Genomic DNA, 23,535 nt, shown 5'->3' on the forward strand with positions numbered 1-23,535 from the left:
AGTGTGATTAATGATTAAATGTTTAGCATGGCTGCAAACGTTATTGATGACAAAAGAAACCGGCTGACATCAAAAAATGCGGAGATGCTCATAGTCATCAAGAGAAACTTGCCTTTTATGACTGAGACCTGAATGATTTTGTACTTTGTGTTAGTAGGCTGAGGCCTAGCAAGTTTAGGTTTGAAACGGTTTGTGGCCGTTTAATTTTAATATTTAAAACATCACAAGTTCATCTGGTTGGTAACTATTGTGGAAGATTTTTATTAATACGATTTTAATAAATCAAGTATAATCAATGTGAATCTGGCCATTTTTGTTGCTAGTTATTATTCCATTATAATCCTATAGGTTAAGTATAGAAAGAAATATGCCTACAGGGCCAAATTGTACATGGGGTCAGACCAGCTGAGAAACATGTGGTCAGACATACAGACATGGCCTTCGTCTATACCAAAGGAGGGGGCCTCTTCTCTCTAAGGAGGTAATAAATTGTAAGCATAAGGAAAAGTCTTGACTATTTTGGAAACGCCCTGTATAGGGTATATAATGAGATGCCACCTAGCATTCGGGAGATCTTCTTGCAGAGAATATCTCGGCTTTGTTTCTCTCTGAAATAAAGTCTATCTTCTGGAAACAAAACCCAGAGACCCTGTGTGATTCCTCAGATACATGGCAGACAAAAAAACACTACATTTATCTGCTTGGCCTCCTTGTTTCTCTGCTTTGTTATTTAAGAAGGATGGCATTGGCATACAGTAGCTTACATTATTTTATTTTTTTCGATCTGATGTAGTTGGTTCCTCAGCTACATCAGACGTTCATGATAATAACAGAAAAAACGCTTGCCATAGTTTTGTCTCAATACAGTTAATTTAGGGTTAGTTTAATTTCTACAAATGGTGCAAACTCTGCTAGATTATAGATAAAAGATTCCCATTCCCCTGCCATTCTGTGATCGGCAGTGATCGACAATCGGCAGATCATAATCTTGGTGATTGGTAATCTGTGATCGGCCCCAAAAATGCTGATCTTTGCATCTTTAATAATGAGCTGTAGGAGGACGTGAATGTTTTTTACATCTTGAAATTTCACGAATAACAAGGTGATGTGAACGTACCTTTAACTCCCTACTGTTTTTCTCTCTTTGCTCTCTTAAATTGGTGAACACATGCATTTCTCGAACGGAGGGCCATCTAATGCTCAGTGTTTATGTGTCTGGATAAGCATAAAATAAAAGGCAGACATGAAATTGTAACTCAGTCATTGTATTCACAACAGAGCAGCCATACAACAACAAGGCATGAGCAATCGACTGTCGATCGCATGATCTATTACACCCTGTAACACCCCCCTTTACAAATATGAAGAAAAGGAATCCCCTTTTTACAGTAAATAAAAAAGTACTATATGAACATTAGGCAGATAATAATTATTATTATTATTACAAATCCAGCCTTTTAGGTGGCTTGGACAATCGACCAGCCCTAGTATATGAATATATTCAACCACGTAAATGTCATCATCACTTTCCCCAACTGTAGATCTGTTTTTGCCTTCAAGGCATACTTTAGCAAAGCATATTACCACAGTATCGGCATGTCTTGCTTGTGTCTAAGAGCCTTGGTGAATTACTCTGCATCTGCTTGTTAGGCCTGTACTACTACTAGCACTACAATATATAAAGTGAGAGTATTTATATTAATCAAGTGTGTGTGTGTGTTGTCTCTGTTGCTGTTCACAGGCTTTTCAGTCTGACACAGAGACACTGAGGAGTTATAAACCTTCAACCTAAATCCAGCATAGATAGGCTCAGTGAATGTGGTGTTGAATGTGTGTAAGTGTGTGAGTTTGTTTGTGTCAGAGATGCTGTAGAAGGACAATGTGCCAGTTGGCACATCCACCTCCACTCCTACTCTCCTACAAGAGTGTGAAGAGACACCGATGTTAATTGAATGATTATTGTGAGAGGCAAGGAATTTGTCATCAAAGCAGATCAGACTCCATGAGTTTCTATACAGTCCAAACATACAGTCATGATTCCCTCCTTTCCTGCTGATTTTGTTATATGCCACTGAAAAATGAGCTTTTCCACTCCAGTCCGCTTCCCAGTAACAGTGTCCAGACAGACTCTCTCTACACAGGACCTGAGGTACTCTATCAAATCTCTCTGCATGATCAGGATATGACTGATTCTCTTCTACATACGTCATCTTTCTGTTCTCTTCTGACAGAATGATATGATTGTTTGCTGTGTTTGGATCCAGTGTGAGATTACAGGCATCTGAACAAAAGAAAATACTAATTTATAATATAATTTTTAAAAATCACTAAAACTATGTGTGTGTGTCTGTGTAGACGTACATTTGTGTAGTCCTGCTGTAATCCTGAACTCCCCTCCATGATCCACACTATAAAACACAGACAGTGTCTCATTCTGCACGTCTGATGCAATCAGTAACACACAAACACTTGTTAATTCTACTTTGTGGGGTCACAATATCCTCGTAAGGGGGTATAGTAAGATATAGGTCCAGGTATTTATGACAACCCCTTAAAAATCATATATAAGAATGTTTGACAAAATCTTAAAAGACATCATTATGGCCCTTCACAACACTATCCATAAACCTTGCCATCACATGAACCTAAAATAATTTCAACATTCTTATATGTATATAAGTTAAGCACACCGCAAAGTCAAAGATTTTGTATCTTTTGTACTTTGTGTGGTCTGGAATGCAGAAGTGTCTGGAATGCAAAGCCTTGAACAAGTGAAACATGCATTTAAGCCAATAAGACAGAACAAGCATGACAGAGAATACAGAGTTCTCTTGTTTTTAATATTTCTGTGAAATAAATTAATCATTATTATGTTTAGCTGCTAAAAATGTTAAATCTGCACATCTAACTCATTTTATTATCTTTTTTTACTTTAATTTTCATGGTGTTTTATATGTACTTTGGAATAAAGTTATTGTGTGCTTTGTATTTTTATTATTAAAGAACACTATTTACTTTATTTGTATTATTTATTGTATTTCTCAAAGTAAAGATATTATATCAATCATATTAATTTTGTTTTCAAGGCTGACTAAGATCTTTCTGCAGAAATTCCATAATACAATGGGCTTATGAATCAAAATTTATTGTTTTCATTTTTTGGTTTAGATAATTGGAAATTATGAGTTGTTTATATGTTTTTGTAATTAATAATTTAGCAATTTTTTTATACAGAGAAATGCACATTTCAGCTTAATAGTTGTAGTTACATTGTTAAAGTAACAGTAAATTACTTTGTTACATGCATTACTGCATTTCATTGCCTTGTACCCATATGTGCAACGACAATAAAGTTGAATCTAATCTAATCTATTAAAAAATAAAAAGGATTAATATGCAATTTTAAATATGGGTCACTGTAACTCATCATATCTTTTGCATATTCAAACATAAATGTGGCATCATTCTAAAGTATTACTGTTATACACTACCCAGCCAAAAAAGGTTGGTTTTTGGATTTTAATAAATAAATACTTGTCTATGAATGGAACAGTATTACAATGTGTGTGTGTGTGTGTGAGAGAGAGAGAGAGACAGGGTCACACAGTGGAGTCAGCTTTCTTAACCGTCGGTGGCTTGTGTATGGGCTTGAATTGATGGTAAAACTATTGACATTATTAACTGTCTTTACATTTAATTTGAAAGTTGAAGCTCACGATTATGGAAAGGGGCGATACATTTCCGATGAGTGGTTGTGAAGTTCGGCCAACCACAATGCACTGGGTCAGTTGGTCAATCAGAGCACTGTGCTTGCCAGAAGGAGGGCTTTGTAGAAAATTACACATTTGAGAGAGACGGGCCTACAAGAGGACCTACAATAATATACAATAATTTGGAAAATGTGTTTTTTTTTTTTTTACATTAAAGTGTCAACATATTCTGTTACACCAAATAAACTAAATAATGATCTTTAAAAAAGCATTATATGACCACTTTAATGAGAAAAGAATCACTTCATCTGATGTTTAAAGTTAATAAATTAGCCTTGATAGCCTACTTATTGGAGTTCAATAAATACTGAAGAGATTTGTTCTCACTTGTTTGTATGGTAAGTGTGTATAGAGCTTGCTCAGCACTGACATGTCATTGGCATGGCTCAATGGACGGAGGAATTGGACAGCCCTCAGAATAGGTCCAGTTCGAACCAAGCTGTGATATGAAACAGGACCGTGGTTCACCATATCAATATGCCTGGCATAAATGCAATCCATGATGCATATGAGGAAGAGGAGGAAGCAATTGAGGTGTTTGGGGCATCAGCACTCATGATAACCATATACCAAATCATACAAACACACGCTACTGCTGCATGATTATAACAAAAATCATAATTGTTGATTATTCTTTTGTAATTGTAAATGTGATTATTAATTATGATTATCACAATTTACATTGAATGATATTTATATCAGTGTTTGATGCATGTCATATATTTATATGAAAATAAACAAGATGAAAGCATGCTAAATGAAAAACTGCTTTTCTTTAGTATTAAGTCTCAAATGTCAACTATGCATTAGATTCTTCTTTAAATTATAAAAAAGTAAAAATATGAAATGGTAATATAATGTTATACTAAAACAAAATTAAAATAATGGGAAAAAAATCTAAAGATAATGTAGAAAGAAAAAACGCATCTTAAGCAAACAGAATAAAAAAAGTGGACTTTGAGTGATTAATTGCCGCTTTGAACAATTACATAATTGTGGTATCCATAATTGTAATCACGATTAAAAAAATAGATTCATTGTGCAGCCCTAACACACACACACACACACACACACATACAGTGTGACTTCTGCTCAACATACTTGAGTTTGTCCAGTGAGCATTTTGGATCCTTCAGTTTTTCAGAGAGCAGCTTGACTCCTGAATCTCCTGGGTGATTGTAGCTCAGATCCAGCTCTCTCAGGTATGAGGGGTTTGAAGTCAGAGCTGAAGACACATAACCACAGCCTTCCTCTGTCACCATACAACCAGACAACCTACAAACAAATGCAGCAAAAAAATTTTTTTGAACCAGTTTAGTTTTATAAACTGGATTAACCAGTTGACTAAATCAGACTGAATCATTAGAAACAGTTTATAGCTTAAGTCAGCACTGATTCACAATGGGCAAAATGTGTGTTCATAATGTTTTCTGCTGAACAGGAGAATATGTAACAAATAAAATTATTACAAATATACTGTAAAAGTGATTTAATGACTGTAGGTCTGGAGACAACAGCATTAACTGATAAACAATAGTGATGGAAATGAAGAGTCAGTAAATTGTTACAACAGTTAACAAGTCACCAGTATTCTCAACTTCAAAGCCTCTATATAAATTCTCAAACATCAGCCTCTGTCTGACATGTCTCCTAAAAAAAACTCCTCAAAAAACAACAACATAGATCTATGATGGAATGCAAGACTCTATCCTTTAAAAACAACTATGAAGTATTGGCTATAGAACCTGATTTATTTTTGGAGGAGGAATATGAGGCTCAATGGCCTCATTCGCCAGACTGAATTTCCTGTTCCATCAACCAAACCTGCTCAGGGTCACTACTGTAGGCAACATCACACTGAACTTCATTGTATGAGACCCTAACTTGATTCTGTATACATTTTCTACAGAAGATGGCTAAGCTGGTGTCTGGCTATGCATCTCATTTGCAGTAGGTTATACCAGTAAACGAGTTCAACACAGCCCAAATTCAACTGAAAATACAACTTTTAATTACTTCCTCAGTCTCAAAAGTATTCAACCTGTTCATCATGGCAAGCATATTTAGCACCTTATACACTATACTTTTACTGTTTTTTGTTAAACTTGAAACCAACATGACGATAGCTTATATTGCCCAAATTTTGACAACACAGCAATTTTTACAAAAGTATTTAAAGCAATTCCAAATCTACAAGAAAACAAATGTGATCATTAGAGGACACTTCCATTTTGTTTTAGATCCAGCTCTTGATAGACAGCCAAGTCAATTATCTATATCAAAGTCTAGCATAGCTATTCATAATTATATGTAAAAAATCTCAAAATAGTACATATTTGGAGAGTACTTCACCCCCTGACAGATTATTTGTTTCTCTTCTGTGCACAAATATTATTCAAGAATTTATTATTTATTAATTAACAACATTTTATGAAATCAATTCAACAAATGCATCAGTAAAGTATTAGAGAAAGTTTGTTAATACACTTTTGAGTGATTCTGAGAATGGAACATTGATGAATCATGATAAAATTCAAACTGGCTCTAAACATTCATGTCCAAAATTAATAAACCCCCTTTGTGCAGAATCTTTTATTCTTTAAAATCACCAATAAACACTGTCTGTAAGTGATTAAAAGCTTTTGTCACCTCTCTACTACACAGTCATGATTTCCACTTCCTGCTACAGTAAAGAAACCTGATCCACCTCCAAGTTTGACGATGGAAATGGTGTTCTTCTGCTTATGAGCTTTGCCTGTTTTGCAGCAGACATACTGCTGATTCATGGGTCCAAAAAGTTGCAGTTTGGTCACATCACCCCATAAAACATTCCTCCAGAGCTCCACAGGTCTACACAAATAAATTTTATCAAGTTCAAGTCTGCCTTTTGTTCTTCTTGATCAAGAGTGGTAGTCTGCAAGATGTCTCAACATGAAGGCCATACTTGTCTAGTGTTCTTCTTACACGCTGCATTTAAATGGTTTCCCTCCTTTCATTGGGTCATCTTGCAAGATTTTGGCTGTACATTGCAGGTTTTTCTCAGTTGTTCTGATTAAACATTTTATGATATTGTGCTTTTTCTTCAACACCCTCAAAGGTTTTCTGGTAAAACACAGTTTAAACTTAAGGAATTAGGCTGAGAGCTGTGTTTTCTAGAAACTTTCAATGTCTAAGAAATCTTCATATAGCCTTAGTCTTTCTAAAGTAATACAATATTTATTCTCTTTAGCTTTTGTGAGATCTCTGTTGACATTTTTGCTACTTAACTTCAACACATGCATGGGCTAACTATATGTGTAACAACTCAAGCTAATACTGTTTTTAATAGAGTTTCTAAAGGCTTAATCGTGTTTTAAGACTGTTTCATTCCCCACCATGCAAATAAGTGATTTAAAAACAGCAATGTTGAATAGGGGTTGAAAATTGACATAGCAGTATTATTAAAAAATCTTATAACTCAAAAATATTACATTATATTTTGACAATATCACTTTTAATATGCCAGTGAACTGTTATAGATGCAATTTTTATTTTATCCTTGATCTTCAGAAAAGCTTGTATTTGTAAAGTATTGCAGTCTCTGAGGGGTTGAGTAATTTTGATTGCAACTGTGCACACAGGCTGAAGTAGTTTAAGTCTTTGGTTCTTTTAATTGTGATGATTTTGGCTCACATTTAACAAAAACCCACCAATTCACCATCTCAACAAATTAAAATATGGTGAGATGCTAATCAGCTAATCGACTCAAAAACCTGCAAAGGTTTTCTGAGCCTTCAAAATGGTCTCTCAGTTTGGTTCACTAGACTACACAACCATGGGGTAGACTGTTGATCTGACAGTTGTCCAGAAGATAATCATTGACACCCTTCAGAAGGAGGGTAAGCCACAAACATTCATTGCCAGAGAAGCTTGCTGTTCACAGAGTGCTGTATCTAACCATGTTAACAGAAAGTTGAGTGGAAAGAAAAAGAGTGAAGAAAAAGATACACAATCAACCGAGAATCACATCCTTATGAGGATTGCCAAACAAAATTGATTCAAGAATTTGAGTTATATTTTCAAGGAATGGATTGAGGCTGGGGTCAAGGCATCAAGAGCCTTCACACACAGACGTGTCAAGGAATTTGCTGAACCACAGACAACATCAGTGTTGTCTTATGTGGGCTAAGGAGAATAAGCACTGCATTGTTGTCCAAAGTCCTCTTTTCAGATTGGAGCAAGTTTTGGTTTCTGGAGGTAGAGTGGAGAAGCTCATAGCCCACGTTGCTTAAAGTCCAGTGTTAAGTTTCCACAGTCTGTGATGATTTGGGGTGCAATGTCATCTGCTGGGGTTGGTCCATTGTGTTTTTTTAAATCCAAATTCACTGCACCCATTTACCAAAAAATTTTGGAGCACTTCATGCTTCCTTCTGCTGACCAGCTTTTTGAAGATGCTGATTGCATTTTCCAGCAGGATTTGACACCTGTCCACACTGCCAAAAGCTCCAAAAGTTAGTTAAATGATCATGGTGTTGGTGTGATGGACTGGCCAGCAAACTCACCAGACCTGAACCCTATAGAGAATCTATGGGGTATAGTCAAGAGGAAAATGAGAAACAAGAGAGCAAAAACTGCAGATGAGCTGAAGGCCACTGTCAAAGAAACCTAGGCTTCCATACCACCTCAGCAGTGCCACAAACTGATCACCTCCCATATTGAGTACATGTACAGTAAATGAACACTTTTCAGAAGGCCAGCAATTCACTAAAAATGTTTTTTTTATTGGTCTTATGAAGTTTTCTAATTTGTCGAGATAGTGAATTTGTGAGTTTTTGTTAAATGTGAGCCAAAATCATCAAAGTTTTACAATTTAAGTTGAATTATTGAAATAAATTTACTTTTCCACGACATTCTTATTTATTTAGATGCACCTGTACTCAGAGATGTATAGTAACGAAGTAGAACTACTTCACTACTGTACTTAAGTACTAAAAGGCGGTATCTGTACTTTACTAGAGTATTATTTTTTTCTCCTACTTCCACTTTTACTTCGGTACATATTTTCGCTGAGTTTAATACTTTTACTCCGATATTTTTTCTATGTGCTGCATGGTTACTCGTTACAATTATAATAAGGTTACGTATCATTCCATTCCATAACCACTGCCAGAACTGTAGATGGCAGGTTTGATGAAGCTGGAACATCATTGAGCGAAACAAGCGATTAAGAAGACTGCGCGTGTTGACTGAACTGCTGTGAAGAGAGAAATGAACACCGAGCCGAGCCAGATAATGACTCGTTCACGAGTCAAGAACAGGTTGCATCGGTTCTCGGATGACCAGTAACGTTAGTTCTTTCTGACAGTTCAATTCAATAAACCAGTTGAAGAAAACAGTTCACCGATTGAATGGCGTCATTTGCGTTGACTGCACCTGGGCTCATAACATTAACACAGAATCAGTTCAGAATCAATCACCAAAAGAATCAGTTCGGTTCAGACGTTCTGTGTGTCGGTTTGCTTCACGCTAAATCACACATGCGCAGTATCATCAGCTCCTCGGTTCACGAATCGGACACGTTTGACAGAAACGGTTCTTGACTCATGAACGAGTCATTATCTGGCTCGGCTCGGTGTTCATCTTCAGTTCTCTCTTCACAGCAGTTCAGTCAGTGTACTGTTTGAGTCAATGAATTACTCCGGGATATTGGTTTGTTTTAACTCAGAGGGAGTGTCAGACACATTAAACAATTTAACAGCTTAACCCTCTGGAGTCTAAGGGTATTTTTGGGGCCTGGGGAAGTTTTGTCATGCCCTGATATTTGTGCTTTTTTCAGTTTCTTATAAATATCTAAATTGGTAAAGTCTAATATTACTGTAATTAGCACAAACTGGGCTATAATAATATGTAAAATGCATGCATGTACATGATTGTATTTTTGAGAAAAAAAATGTTATGCATGGTTAGTGAAAAACTAAAAATGTTAAATCACTTGAATAAGGCCATAAAACACATACATAACATTGGTTCCCGGGATTGTTGAGAACTGGAGCTTGTAGCCTAGAATTTTTCTTTCTAAATTATGTGAAAATCATCTTGTTTACTCATTCACAGAAAACAATGTATTGATTTAAATTTTCTAAGACACTTTTTGTTGGTAAAAGTCATATGCGAGTAGGCGTCAACTATCATGAATATCATTGTGATTTACACCTGAGAAGACAAAGGCCTGCATAATGAGCTGCATAATGAGCCTCTCATTCAACTGTGCCACTCTGAGGGAGGACTTACAATAAAGAATGTGAGAACAAAATAAAAAGTATATAATTTTATGTTTGTAGTTCATTAAGAATATATTTAATTATCCCACAACATAATTTAATATCCACTTGGGGGAGCAGTTAAACAGTTTATTAGGGACAATCAAAGCTGACTTTCAAACAAATTTTTAGGCATCCTTACTCCAGTCACACAATCCTTCAGAAATCCTTTTAACAATATTATTTTCGACCAAAAAAAAAAACAAAAATAAATAAACATTTATCATAATCATCATCATTATTATTATTATTATTATTAATGTTGAAAAGAGCTGAGAATATTTTTCCGTTTTTTTTAGGGGGAATAAATTGAAAGAACTGCATTGTTTTTACATTTGTTAGAGTTATCTCTATTTGTCACATTTATATTATTTACATCAAGCTTTTGAATGGTATAGTATTGTATACTGTTAGTGAAACTTCATTATGTTTCACTTGATTATACATTTAGTCAGGAATTATAGTTTGGAAAAAGTATTTGGAAAAAGTCTAACTAGTAAAATGTTTACACGTTATGTGAAAACTAGTACAAATAAATAAAAAGAGACTTACTCATGTTTATGATCTCTGCTGAATAAAGTGCTTCATTCTTTTTTCTGAGGAAATCCATTTCTCAAATCCTCAACCACATCACATCTTTTTGGAGTGATTTATGTCTTATTCCTCTCATCGCGAAGCAAACAGTAAAATAAAATAAAAACTTGAAGAACAGTCTCGCTGCTTTTTCTTCTGTGTGGGCGTATTCAAGCCGCGCGCTTCAGTTTGAATCTGAATAGCGCGTTAAGCGCGGGGGCGTGGTCACATTAGATATAATGAGCGGAGATATGAAAAATAGACATCGCGTTGTTTTCATATGGATTACTTTATCTCAGAATATTTGTTTTCGGCAGCACCTGTTTAGTTTAAAAGTAGACATTTCAGGCTTTCTATAGAAATCTCTCTCATATCTCTTCGTTGAGTATTCACGGAGTTACAGTTCATTTTAATGACATGTTTGTACATGACGATCAGCGGAGACAAACACTGCAGACAGCATACCTTGTTTGTTATCTTTATTTTATAAGTGCACAAAGGTGTTTTGTTATTATGTCTGTATCCAAAAAAAAGTAGACCCTTTACAGATTCGATTGATGTATTGCTCTTATCTGTACGATTAAAACAGAGTGTAATTTAAGTTCTTTTCGGGGTTATCCGGAGAAAATGACTCAAAACGCATATATGCGTTAATGGACTTCAGAGGGTTAATTCATCTGTGGATTAATGCGTATTGGAGACGCGAACTGTTTAAAACGATTCAGTTCGATTTGGTGGACTGTTTCAAAAAGATCCGGTTACATCGAATGATTCGTTTGCGAACCAGATATCACAAACTTCTTTGTTTTTAACTGTCTTACAACAGACACAGAAGAGAAGACAATGCTGAATAAAGTGGTAGTTTTTGCTATTTTTGGACCAAAATGTATTTTCGATGCTTCAAAAAATTCTAATTGACCCTCTGATGTCTTATGGGTTTGAAACAACATGAGGGTAAGTTATTAATGACATCATTTTGCAAATTGGGCTAACTAACCCTAGTAACCGTTTTTTGTTTACAAGTTACAGTCAAAGGAATTGTGATTGTCCTTTAGGTTAATCATTTGAAATAGTAAAAACAATATGTTCAAACTTTTTATTACTTTCTTTAATATCTACATAACACAATACTTCTACTTTTACTTTCAGTACTTAAGTAGTAAATTTTAAAATAGACTACTTGCAATACTTAAGTACAAATTTTTTTTGAATACTTTAGTACTTCTACTTAAGTGTGGTGCTTAAAGAGCACTTCAACTTCTACTCAAGTCACTTTTTTGATAGAGCACTTGTACTTTTACTCAAGTATGGGTCTCTTGTACTTTATACATCTCTGCATGTACTACACGTCACACATCTTTCAGTTTAAAATCTTTCGCTATGTCATACATTGCATCATGTTTTGAACTGCAAGAGGCATTACGCATTTTTGTCTCTAGCTGATCACATGCCTGCTTTATGTAATGTCATCACAGTTTAAAATCTATAAATCCAAATATCTATTGCATTTATGGTAATGGTATGGTAAGTCCTCTTGACTACTCCTAAATTTTCACAAAATTACTTGTAGTAATTATATATAGGATCATTCTGTTGCTGTTTATGGTCAGTGAATGTTTTTATATGTGTTTGTATATGTGGTTTTTTTACTTGAAAAGGGAACATTAATATTTTATGTTTCCACAATAATTAAAATCCTGTATTTAATAACGATTTTCATTTTATTTTACAGACTAACATTGCAGTAATAACAATTAAAAACCTTAAACCACAGAGCCTTTGTTTTAGTGGAAACTGTAAACCAAGCCACTGTAAGACATGCTCATGTAGTGCTGCACTTAACTCTGAAACACTCTCAAACCTTTCTTTTTGAAACTCTTCAGACTGTATGCTTATATAATCTTTGGAATTTGATAACAGTAAAGTCATATAATGTTTTCATCATAGGGCCATACTTCTCAGGTAAAAAAATAAATAAATAAAGGACCATCTGTATAAATAAAAACATTTTGTCTCCTGTTCTGGCATTGTATTGAGAACATTTTGATAAAGAAATTGAATTGTCATTTTATTTAGGTAGCATTTACCTCAGTATCTTTAGCTGGCATTGTAAGCTCTTCAGTCCATCAGAGAGAAGCTTCACTCCAGAATCCTGCAGGTCATTGTTACTCAGATCCAGCTCTCCCAGGACGGATGACATTAGAGCTGATGACAAACTTTTACAGCACTGAGCTGTGAGGCTACAGATTGGCAATCTAAAAAATACATAATACATCATAGCAGTGTGATGTTTAATAATTAACAGGAAAAATCTAAACAATAAAAATATTTCAAACTCAAACCTGAGTATCTCTAGCTGACAGTTTGGACTCTTCAGTCCTTCAGAGAGAAGTTCCACTCCAGAATCCTGCAGCTCATTACAACTCAGGTCCAGGTCTCTCAGAGCTGAGTTTGATGATTGCAGAGATGAAGACAAACTTTCACAGGACTGAATAGTGAGATTGCAGTTACATAGCCTGTGGGAAGAACAAATAATCAAATAGTCCTACTTGAAACTAAGACGCTTAAATCAAAGCTTAAGACTATTTGTAAAAGCATTTCTAAACAGTTTTATACATACTAGCCCAGATCTATTGTGTTATTATTAAACTTGACAAAAATTACTTGAAGCCCTAATGTATAATAAAATATTCATAATGTGCATTGTAACTTATTATATAATTATTTATAAATAATTGTTACCAAAATTAAAATGCATTACAATTTTGGCAGATTCTGTGTTTGTTTTTTGTTTTTTTGGTCATGTGTTTTAATGCATTATACTTTCTAAAGCTGTAAAGTATTACAATATGTTAAAACTGTAGTTACAATTATTTGTGAGACGATACACTGCACTATTCATAAAGGCCATAAGTAAAGCATTAGATTTATTGCCATTTAATATCATTACACACAAATGATATACAGTATTTATATTTTTTTATTTTTCTAAAAAGTCTTCCCATATGTTAAATAAAACCCAATTACAGTTTATATAAATGAATGAAAAGAAGACTCTCACAGTGCTCTTTTGGTGTTTTTGATGACTGGCAGCAGTCTCATCAGTGCTTCATCAGAACTTCCATATTTCTGCAGCTCAAATATTTCTTGTATTTCTTCTGATATCAGGAGCACAAACACCAGAGCTGACCACTGAGAAGAGGACAGATTCTCAACAGAAAGATTTCCTGTTCTGAAATTCTTCTGGATTTCCTCTACATAGTCATCTTTCAGTTCACTTAGACAGTAGAAAAGATTGATGGTCCTCTCTACTGAGTTCACCTTCTCTATTTTTTTTCTGATATATTCAGAAGTGTATTTAATTTTCTCTGCTTTCAGCTTCAGTTTTGGTAATAGTTCCTTCAGGTCACTCTGATTGGACTCCAGTGAAAGCCCCAAGAGGAACCGGAGGAAAAGGTCAAGGTGTCCATTTTCACTTTGTAAGGCCTTGTTTATCGCAGCCTTGTGAAGGTGAAACAGTGGCTTTTTGGATAATTTCCATGCAACTTCTTCTTTCCAGGATTGAAGAAATGGGTTTGCTTTCTCATCTTTATAAATCAAAAACACATAGAGACCAGCAAGGAACTCTTGGATGCTGAGATGAACAAAGCTGTAAACATTTCTTGTTGAAACAGCCTTGTGAAAAATCTGAGTGCATAACCCAGAAAACACAGACCCGTCACTGACATCTAATCCACACTCCTCAAGATCTTCTTTGTAGAAAATCAGATGTCCTTTCTCTAGTTGTTTAAACGCCAACTCCCCAAGCTTCATAATAATCTTATCAAAAGACATTACATTGACTTTGGGTTCAGGGTCATCACAGTATTTTTCTACCATCTTTAGCTGCTGAGAAATTAAGAAATTTATGTACATCCCTGTGAGAGTTGTGGGCATTTTGTCATTGCCCTTTTGTTCCAGTAGAGGCTGAAGAACATTGAGAGAAATCCAGCAGAAGACTGGGATGTGGCACATGATGTACAGGCTCCTGATTTTCCTGATGTGACGGATGATGATTCCAGCAACCTCAGGATTGCTGTTTTTATTAAAGTATTTCTCCTTTTGCTCATCATTGAATCCTCGCACCTCTGTCACCTGATTAATATAGTCTCGGGGTATCAAACTGGCTGCTGTTGGTCTGGATGTAATCCAGATGAGAGCAGAGGGAACCAGATGTGTTTTGATCAGGCTTGTAATCATATTACTCAATGTTGTTTTTTCATGGACACTTGTAATGCTGTCATTTTTTTTAAAGCTCAAAGGGAAGCGACATTCATCTAGCCCATCAAAGATGAACATGACCTCACCATCACCTTCAGGAAGAGAGGGAAGTGGTTCAGAACTGCTGAAGCAGAATTTGTGAAGCAGCTCCATTAGACTCAATTTCTGTGTGATCAGATTTAGTTCACGGAACGGCAGAGGAAAAATTAAGGATATGTCCTGATTTTCTTTTCCTTCAGCCCAGTCAAGGATGAATTTATTAACAGAGACTGTTTTTCCCACCCCTGCGATCCCCATCGTCAGCACCTTTCTGTTTCTTCTACCCATATTGACTTTGAAAATGTTACTGCACTCGATTGGTGTATCCGTGCAATTAGACTGTTTGAGATTCAGTTCGATCTGTCTCACCTCATGGTCATTCACTCTTCCACCAGTCTCATTCTGCACCACGTATAGATCAGTGTAAATATCATTCAGGTATTTCTGATGGCCGGTCTGTGAATTACCAACCAATATCCCCTCACAGTCCTGTTTTAATTTGTTTTTCAATTTCTCTGTGTAATCATGAAGAGCAGCTTTACTGTCCTCTGTAACTGAGCCTTTAAAAAACAACAACAAAGAGTAAGTAAATATGTCAAATATCAAATAATACAATAATAATAATGGTTATAATAATAATAATAATAATAATAATATTATAAGTAAATATACAAAGATAAATACAGAATTCTGGCGTGAAACTCTAGATAGCACAGTCCGATAGGTCTAACTCAGTCTGACCTAATGACATCATCACATGGAACAGCTGATTGGTTTTCAAATATGTGACTAGTGTTTGCCTTAGCAGTTGCATCTTTCTTAAGAAACCCTCCACCTTCCCCAGCACCACCTGTATAGGTCTTCTACGAGATGGTTAATGTATTTCATGTATGTTATATTTGCCGCAGCAATATTTCTTACATGCTCACAGCAGCATGTTGTGTGTGTACTGCAGCAGCAGCAGCGTAGCAGATCTATTCCCCCAAGACTAAATACATTAACATTGTCATGTACATTACCCTCTGAGAGTTGTCATGACAGAACTATAAAATCGATCTTGTTCTTATGGGTTTGAAGAGGGTGAGTAAATGATGACAGAATTTTAATTTTAGGTTGAACTAATCCTTTAAATATGATGTAAAGTTATATTATAAAAAAATTCAGTCAGTTATTTCATTATCTTTTTTCCACTTGTTGATGCACATGAAACAGATTCAGCATGGGGTGCACAACCAAGTCCATGCCATGATACTCTCTATATTGCTAGTGACCGGGGTATCCCTGGCATAGGTCTCAAGGTGCATTGTTGAAATAACAAATGCCTCTAAGATAGGCTGGGGTGCCATGTGCCACAGACATAAGGTATGCAATCTCAGGGACCTGGACATGCTCTCGGCTGCATTGGCATATCAATTGGACATTTTACAGAGGTTTTTGCCCTGAGGGTCATACTTGGGTTCAAGCAAAGCTCATGTTAGTCTGTATGGACAACACAGTGACGGTAGCTTGTATTTGTTCCTGTCATGTCACATCTTTGGAGTCAGCAGAGGCTAAAATCTCTGCAGGCCATTCGTATTCCAGGTGTCCTTAACTATGCAGCAGATTTGTTTTACAACAGGTTACACTCATCGAAGAGTAGAGTCTCCATCCCCAGAAGGTCCACCTGATTTGGCGATCTGGCCAGGTACAGATAAATCTGTTTTCCTCCCTGGAATCTGCTCCGTGGTACTCCCTGATTAAGGCTCTGCTCGGCATCAATGCACTGATAAACAGCTGGCCCAGGCGTCTTCACAAATACTCATTTCCCCAAGTAAGCATAATTTCACTTACAGTGGACCTTTCATTCACAAAGTGAATTCTGAGTTATTGACTGTGATTGTGCAGGATTATACTGCTTATGCCAAGAGGGCACCGAGTGTCCCAGCAACAAGCCGCCACCTGTCTTCTTCCTTCCCGGATTTCGGAACCAGTGTGACAAGGTTCAGCACAGTCTTAGTAGGAAGGAAGAAGACAGGGGTCAGCTTGTTGCTGGGACGTTCATTTATTTCGCAAATAAAACAAATAACAGTATTGTAAATAAATAATTAATTGTTGTAGTTTTCTTATTCATATCAACGATACATGATATAACTAAACAAGTTTATAAATAATTAGGTGAAACTGTGGGCTTGAATTTGTTATGAATCATGCATCTTATGCAGTGCAGTGAATTAGGCTATTGTTCATTATTGTCTATTTAGGGTATTTTAGGCTAATTTAAATAACATGGGTTATCTTAATATGTCATGAATGACATTTTATTATAATATTACACCGCCCAAATATGTATTCTCATTGTCACGGCAGGCTGGTTAAGCCAATATTCAGCATTAAGAAAAGTGATTAGAGTAACCTGCTTAAAATACCCTTGAACAGGACAAAAACATAGTTGATTAATAAAAAAATAATAATTTTAAGACTCTAGACAGTGGCATAATACAGTGACATAATAAGTTTTTTACCAATATCAAACCAGTAGTCATGTGTGTGGGTAAATGTTATCCTCTGGCGATTTAAGGTATACAACGACCCCTGGCAGTCCTAATGTTAAAGTTCCCTTTTTGAGCATTGGATGACTTTTACATTATTTAAGCACTTCTGTGAAAGAGTTTGGTGGATGAACTAATCACCAGACCCATTGCTTGTGTGCAACCCTCATGTATGCCCCTGTACTGGGTCAGCGCTCCATATGTTGTGACTCCTTGGTGGTGGTCCAATATTTGTATTCTTCGCAGTATTGTTTCCTGAGTGTGAACTGAGTGTCTTCCCCCAGAAAGGACCTTCTCGGTTACGTATGTTAACCCTCAATCCTGATGGAGGAAATGGAGATGTGTGTCCCTGTAGCCGCAACTGTGAACTGCCTTTGATGGATTTAAGACATCATCTCGACTCCTCAGAAAAGCAGCTTTTGTGTATTAATCAGCTTTTTCTGTATACATACTCGCACTGATAATCGAAACAAATACTTTGCACTGTCTTCATTTCTGCAAATCAGGTTTTTCTGAATGAATGACTCTCTCTATCTTTTGCTTTGTCTGCATCAAGACCCGCTGATTGCCTACCGCCTTTTCAATTAGTGCAGTTCAACATGCATTTTTGATTCATCTTTGGTTTGGACATCTGTGATTGATATACTTCCATACACTTCCATAATCTTGGATGTAAGTATATATTATTTTATAGCTGTAAAACGGTGTTGTATTACCTCAGTCTTATTGTTGTTAATATTGGTTTACCTTGTTCTTCTCTTTGCTTTTCGGCTGTCTCTGAGCATTTCAGTTAATCCGTGAGCAGTTAGAAACGATGCATATGAGGGAAATAAACAGAATATATAGATACAAATTAAGTGAAAATGGTAGTAAAGTTAGTGTCTGATTAAAATCACATTACCAGTCCTTACTAAAACAAGTGTGTCTTAATAAGGTACATGTACCGTTTCCTGTAGCAGTTGAGTTGTAAAAGTTTACTTGTCCTGTGAATGTGTTTCCAGTCAATAAATGAGCATTTACAGTTGCACGTTTCAGCTTTTACATCAACACTGACTCCGGTCTCAGTGCTGCTGTTAATCTGTCCTGGGGCTTTGTCAACTGAAATAGAACGTAAAGGAGATTTAAGTTTCTTACAAAAATTTATCAGAGATCAAGTCAGATAAAAAAAAATCACTCAAAGATCAAAGTTGCTGATTGTAACATGTACAAGGGTGACTATTTGCATGATAAACAACAGGAAACTTACTAAGTTAATATCGAAATGTCTTATTTCAATATGCTTACAAATTTTTTAAGATTGTTGATTGATTAATAGACAGTATCATTTTAAAACTAATTTCGACAAAGAAAGTGAATAGCTGTGGTTCAGATAATATATTAATATTACACTAATTAGATTTTAATATGAATAGATCTTAAATATTTTATGGACTTAAACAGTAGGATTCTTTTTAATAGAATATTATAAACAAAAATTAAGTTAAATAAGGGAAATACATTGAATGTCTCAGGATTTGAAATACAGAAGATAAAACCTCACATGATAGATGAAAAACACGATATATCACACTGCCATTACTTATTTTTTTTATTATTTATTATGTTTTTCTTTTTTCTTTTTTTTTTAACAAAAATAATGGCAAGATAAAAAATCCATGGTTAAAAAACTAGAAACACCCTATGATTCAACTGTTTGTAGATATACTTTTAGCAGCAATAACTTGAAGTAATAATTTTCAGTACAACTTCATCAGATTGTTCTGGAGGAATATTGGCCAACTCTTCTTTACAACATTGCTCACGTTTATTAAGGTTTGTGGACACTTGTTTATACACAGCTTTCACCACAGCATTCAGCTTTTCTTTTTCAGCCATTCTGTGGTAGATTTGCTGCTGTGCTTGGGATCCTTGTCCAGATGCATGACCCAGTTTTGGCCAGGCTTTAGCTGTCAGATGGATGACCATACATTTGACTCTAGAATACATGGTCGACTCAATGGGCCTCAGGGGCTGTGGCTACAAAACAAGACCAAAATCATCAGGCTTCCACCAGCATGTGTGACTTTTGGGATGAGATGCTTGTGCCAATATGCTGTGTTTGGTTTTATGTGCATTATGGCCATCTCAACTTATCTCAAGTCTTATGGTTTGCTCAGATGCAACTTTGCAAAAACAAAGAACCAAATTATTTTTTTATATCCTGATATGGAAAACCATGGAATTAAATAGTGTCCTAACTTTTTCAAATGAACACATGCAAAGCCCTGCAGAGAGTTGTGCGCTAAGCTGAGCGCATCTCCGGGACATCTACCTCCACCCACCCCAGTAACAATCTTTTCACTTTGCTGCCATCTGGTAAGCGCTTCCGCAGCCTGATGGCAAAAACCAAGAGACTTAGGAGGAGTTTTTCCCCCCAGGCCATAAGGGACCTAAAATCAAAACCAGCCTCTTAACATCTTCATGTCTCCACTTTTTTTTTGACTTTATCAGTAAGATATTTTCATCATTCACTACCTCAAATTGACATACTGACAGTGTCAACCTGTTTGCACATTTGCCTCTTGTACATTCCTGTGAATCTTAATATTTAAGACTACAGTATAATGCACATATGCATATTTCCTCTTGTACATCCCTGTGTATCTTAATATTTAAGACTACATTTTACTTTTTTAAAATGATCCAAATAAAGTGGGAACGGTCCCATTTCTCATGAATAAGCATTTTGTAAATCCTGAATTAAAAAGCTTGTTAGATTTGAGGTGCTGCTGGTTACAGTTTAATCTTCACCAAACACAGACCCAAAACAAATAATTTTTAAATAGATGTTTAGCTGAGTTTAACCATTTATAGTTGTTTTAAAAGAGCCTCGTTTGTGGTTAAAAGAACCTACACTAAAAAGTAGGAAGATCAGTTCAATTTCAGTGACTCAACTTCAGTGTGGAAAGATCTGAGAGCCATCACAAACTACATGACACCATCCCCCTGTACTGAGGTGAATCAGGCAACAGTTAGTGAGACTGGGGAAATTCATGTCCAACAGCTGCTCCTCCAACACTGGTGTCCCTCAGGGATGTGTTCTCTCCCCACTGCTCTTCTCCCTGTACACCAACGACTGCACCTCTAAAGACCCCTCTGTCAAGCTCCTGAAGTTTGCAGACGACACTACAGTCATCGGCCTCCTCCAGGACTGTGACGAGTCTGCTTACAGACAAGAGGTTGAGCAACTAGCTGTCTGGTGAGGTCTAAACAATCTGGAGCTAAACACGCTCAAAACAGTGGAGATGATAGTGGACTTTAGGAGAAAACCCCCTGCACTTTCCCCACTCACCATCATGAACATCACTGTGGCTGCAGTGAAGTCATTCAGATTCCTGGGAACCACCATCTCTCAGGACCTGAAGTGGGACATTCACATTGACTCCACTGTGAAAAAGGCCCAGCAGAGGTTGTACTACCTTCGCCAGCTGAGAAAGTTTAACCTGCCACAGGAGCTGCTAAAACAGTTCTACTCAGCCGTCACTGAGTCTGTACTGTGCACTTCAATAACTGTCTGGTTTGGTTCAGCTACAAAATCAGACATCAGAAAACACAGAATGGTTCGGACTGCTGAAAGGATTATTGGTGCTCCCCTGCCCACCCTTCAAGAACTGTATACATCCAGAGTGAGAAAAAGGGCACAGAAAATCATTCTGGTTCAGTCACATCCAAGTTATCCACTTTTTGAACTTTTGCTATCTGGCCGGCGCTTCAGAGCAGCAAATATCAGGACAGCTAGGCACAAGAAACGTTTCTTCCCCCAGGCAATCTACCTCATGAACAGGGAAATGTTCCCCACCTATGCAATAAAAATGTGCAATATCCTTATATTTATTTGTTACAACCTCCATCTTAGTACAACCCTGTTATCACTCTATTCTATTCCATTATCATCTATAGCATAACTGATAATAAAATGTATTTTTATTTTTTTATTTAACAATACTAGTCTTTATATTTAACTTTTTTTTTTTGTCTGTGCATTGTTGTTGTTGTCTCTGTGTACTGAAAGCTTATTTTGCTAAAACAAGACTTTCTGATTCTGATTTTCTTTGTTCTTTTGGTTTTGTCCTTGTTTTTCTTTGTTCACTTTATGTGTAATACAAAACCACTGCACAGCTGTAAGTTCTTTCTATTATCCTAATATTTGTTACCTTGTTTTTCATGGTGTCTCTTTGTGGTCTTTGGGCATTTTTGTTGATCTGCAAGGAGAAAGAAAATTAAAACAAATAATGTACAGTATCTGTAAAATGCTTTTGTGTGTGTTCATAAACAGCTCTTGTAAAAACAAACATTCTATGAGTGGAGTGGCAATCAAACTGATTATTCAGAGGTTTGGTACGTGCTAAAATCCCGCATTAACTAATCTAGAGGTTGTTCTGACTGTTTTGCTTTGCAATTTCTGTAATGCTAGCTTAGGTTTGCAGATGTGATTACCTTTGAGTTTGTTCTCTAAGTGTTCAGCAAGATGATTTTCATTCATCTTTCTAAGGACATTCAATGTGATCTCCATAGCTCCCTCTGGTCCACAACGGGCAACCATATGATCCACTGTGTCAAAGACATTTGCTTTTTCCACATCAGCAGTTGAAGCAAGACCATCATGCTTTAAGTGCCATTTGAACTTTTTCAGTTTTTTACTTTCTAGATCCTCCAGTGTCTCCAGAAGCTGAGGTAAAACAGACATTGTATTCTGTCATGGAATCTCTTCTGCTGGACAAAAAGAAAATAACTGTCTTACCACACTAGCACTCAGAGGTGTCAAATAAAAAGGTACAAATACTTCGTTACATTACTTAAGTAGAAATTTGCGGTATCTATACTTTACTTGAGACTTTTTACTTCTACTCCTTACATTTCCGTGCAAGTATCTGTACTTTCTACTCCTAACATTTTTAAAATAGGTTTGGTAACTGCTATTTAATTTCGGCTTGTTTTCATTTTCATAGTAAAAAAAAAAACCTATCCAGATAAATCGCGCCATCCGGATGGAGTGAATTTGATTGTGGTTGGATGAGAAGTATAAACATATACCATTCCGACACCCTATTGGTTTGTACGCAATCCATCGCACCTGCACATGACACAAATCACATCACACTCCAGCAAGGACATAGCCAGTTTTGGGTTCGTTTATCAAACAATATATTTCTTAAAAGTAGAGTTGGGTATGGAACCGGTATGCACCGAACCGAATAAGAGGAAGCAGATTTCGGTGCCTTTTAAATGCCTGAGCAATCGATTTAAATTAGTCCTGGTTCTCCGAAATGTACACAAGAAGCACAGGCGTCGCTAGGCTTTTTTAGCCGGGCTGTAGCATTTAGCTCCATAAACTGTACTCAAATTCAGATCGCCTGAGAGTCAGTACCCTTACATTTCATATGAAACCGGCATCAGACCGGTCTCCTCCTGTGAGAGAAAATGAGAAAATGCCTCATAACATGTATACGTGTTAATTGACTACAAAGGGTTAAAAGGTCTATTCTTGCTCAAAAACCCTCCATTGTGGCTGAATAAAAACAATTCTGCATATAGTCAACAGTGATGTGAAAGATTCATTAACTGTTATCGTAAACACTTGATTGCAATGGTTGCCACAACCAGTTATTAGATTTAAGAGGCAATTACTTTTTCAAGTAGTGCCAGGCAGGTTAGGGCAGCTTTTTCCCCTTAGTAAAGGAAATAATTATTTAAAAACTGCATTTTATATTTACTCTGATTATCTTTGTGTAATATTTGAATTTGTCACAACCTCTGTGTTGGGGTCTACTCTTTTTCTCCAATCTCCACACTGATGTGTTGAGATCGTGGGGTAAACCAGCCTCCTATCGTGTGTTTAGTTCAGCTCCATCTTCCTACTCACTGATATTGGGCTATAAAGATCATGGTTATGGGTCGATGCCAAAGATATAAGAGACGCTTACTAGTTATCTCTCCCCTGCTTCGACAGCATCCCCAAAGACCCTGATACTGCCCACTAAGCCTGTCAGAACCATATTGGCTTTGGTGGGTAAAGCATATTTAGCG

General features: G+C 36.3%; 2 protein-coding genes across 2 annotated transcripts; both read right to left on the reverse strand.

Annotated features, from left to right (window-relative positions):
- Positions 1 to 1,352: 1,352 nt before the first annotated feature.
- Positions 1,353 to 2,285, reverse strand: LOC113068394 (stonustoxin subunit beta-like; the record flags this gene model as incomplete). The annotated part of the gene is made up of 1 exon (XM_026241169.1): positions 1,353 to 2,285. A coding segment is annotated over one exon (639 nt), but the record flags the coding sequence as incomplete, so codon positions are not given.
- On the reverse strand, positions 2,252 to 22,321 carry LOC113067406 (NACHT, LRR and PYD domains-containing protein 3-like). The gene is made up of 6 exons (XM_026239802.1): positions 21,946 to 22,321; positions 13,704 to 15,501; positions 12,985 to 13,158; positions 12,730 to 12,897; positions 4,872 to 5,045; positions 2,252 to 2,408 (listed from the first exon to the last, which is right to left on the reverse strand). Exons 1-6 carry the CDS (start codon positions 22,193 to 22,195, stop codon positions 2,318 to 2,320), a joined length of 2,655 nt encoding a protein of 884 aa, XP_026095587.1. The 5' UTR covers positions 22,196 to 22,321; the 3' UTR covers positions 2,252 to 2,317.
- Between the last annotated feature and the right edge of the window lie 1,214 nt (positions 22,322 to 23,535).

This window comes from Carassius auratus, chromosome 4 (genome assembly GCF_003368295.1).
Source record: "Carassius auratus strain Wakin chromosome 4, ASM336829v1, whole genome shotgun sequence".
Taxonomy (NCBI): Eukaryota; Metazoa; Chordata; class Actinopteri; order Cypriniformes; family Cyprinidae; genus Carassius; species Carassius auratus.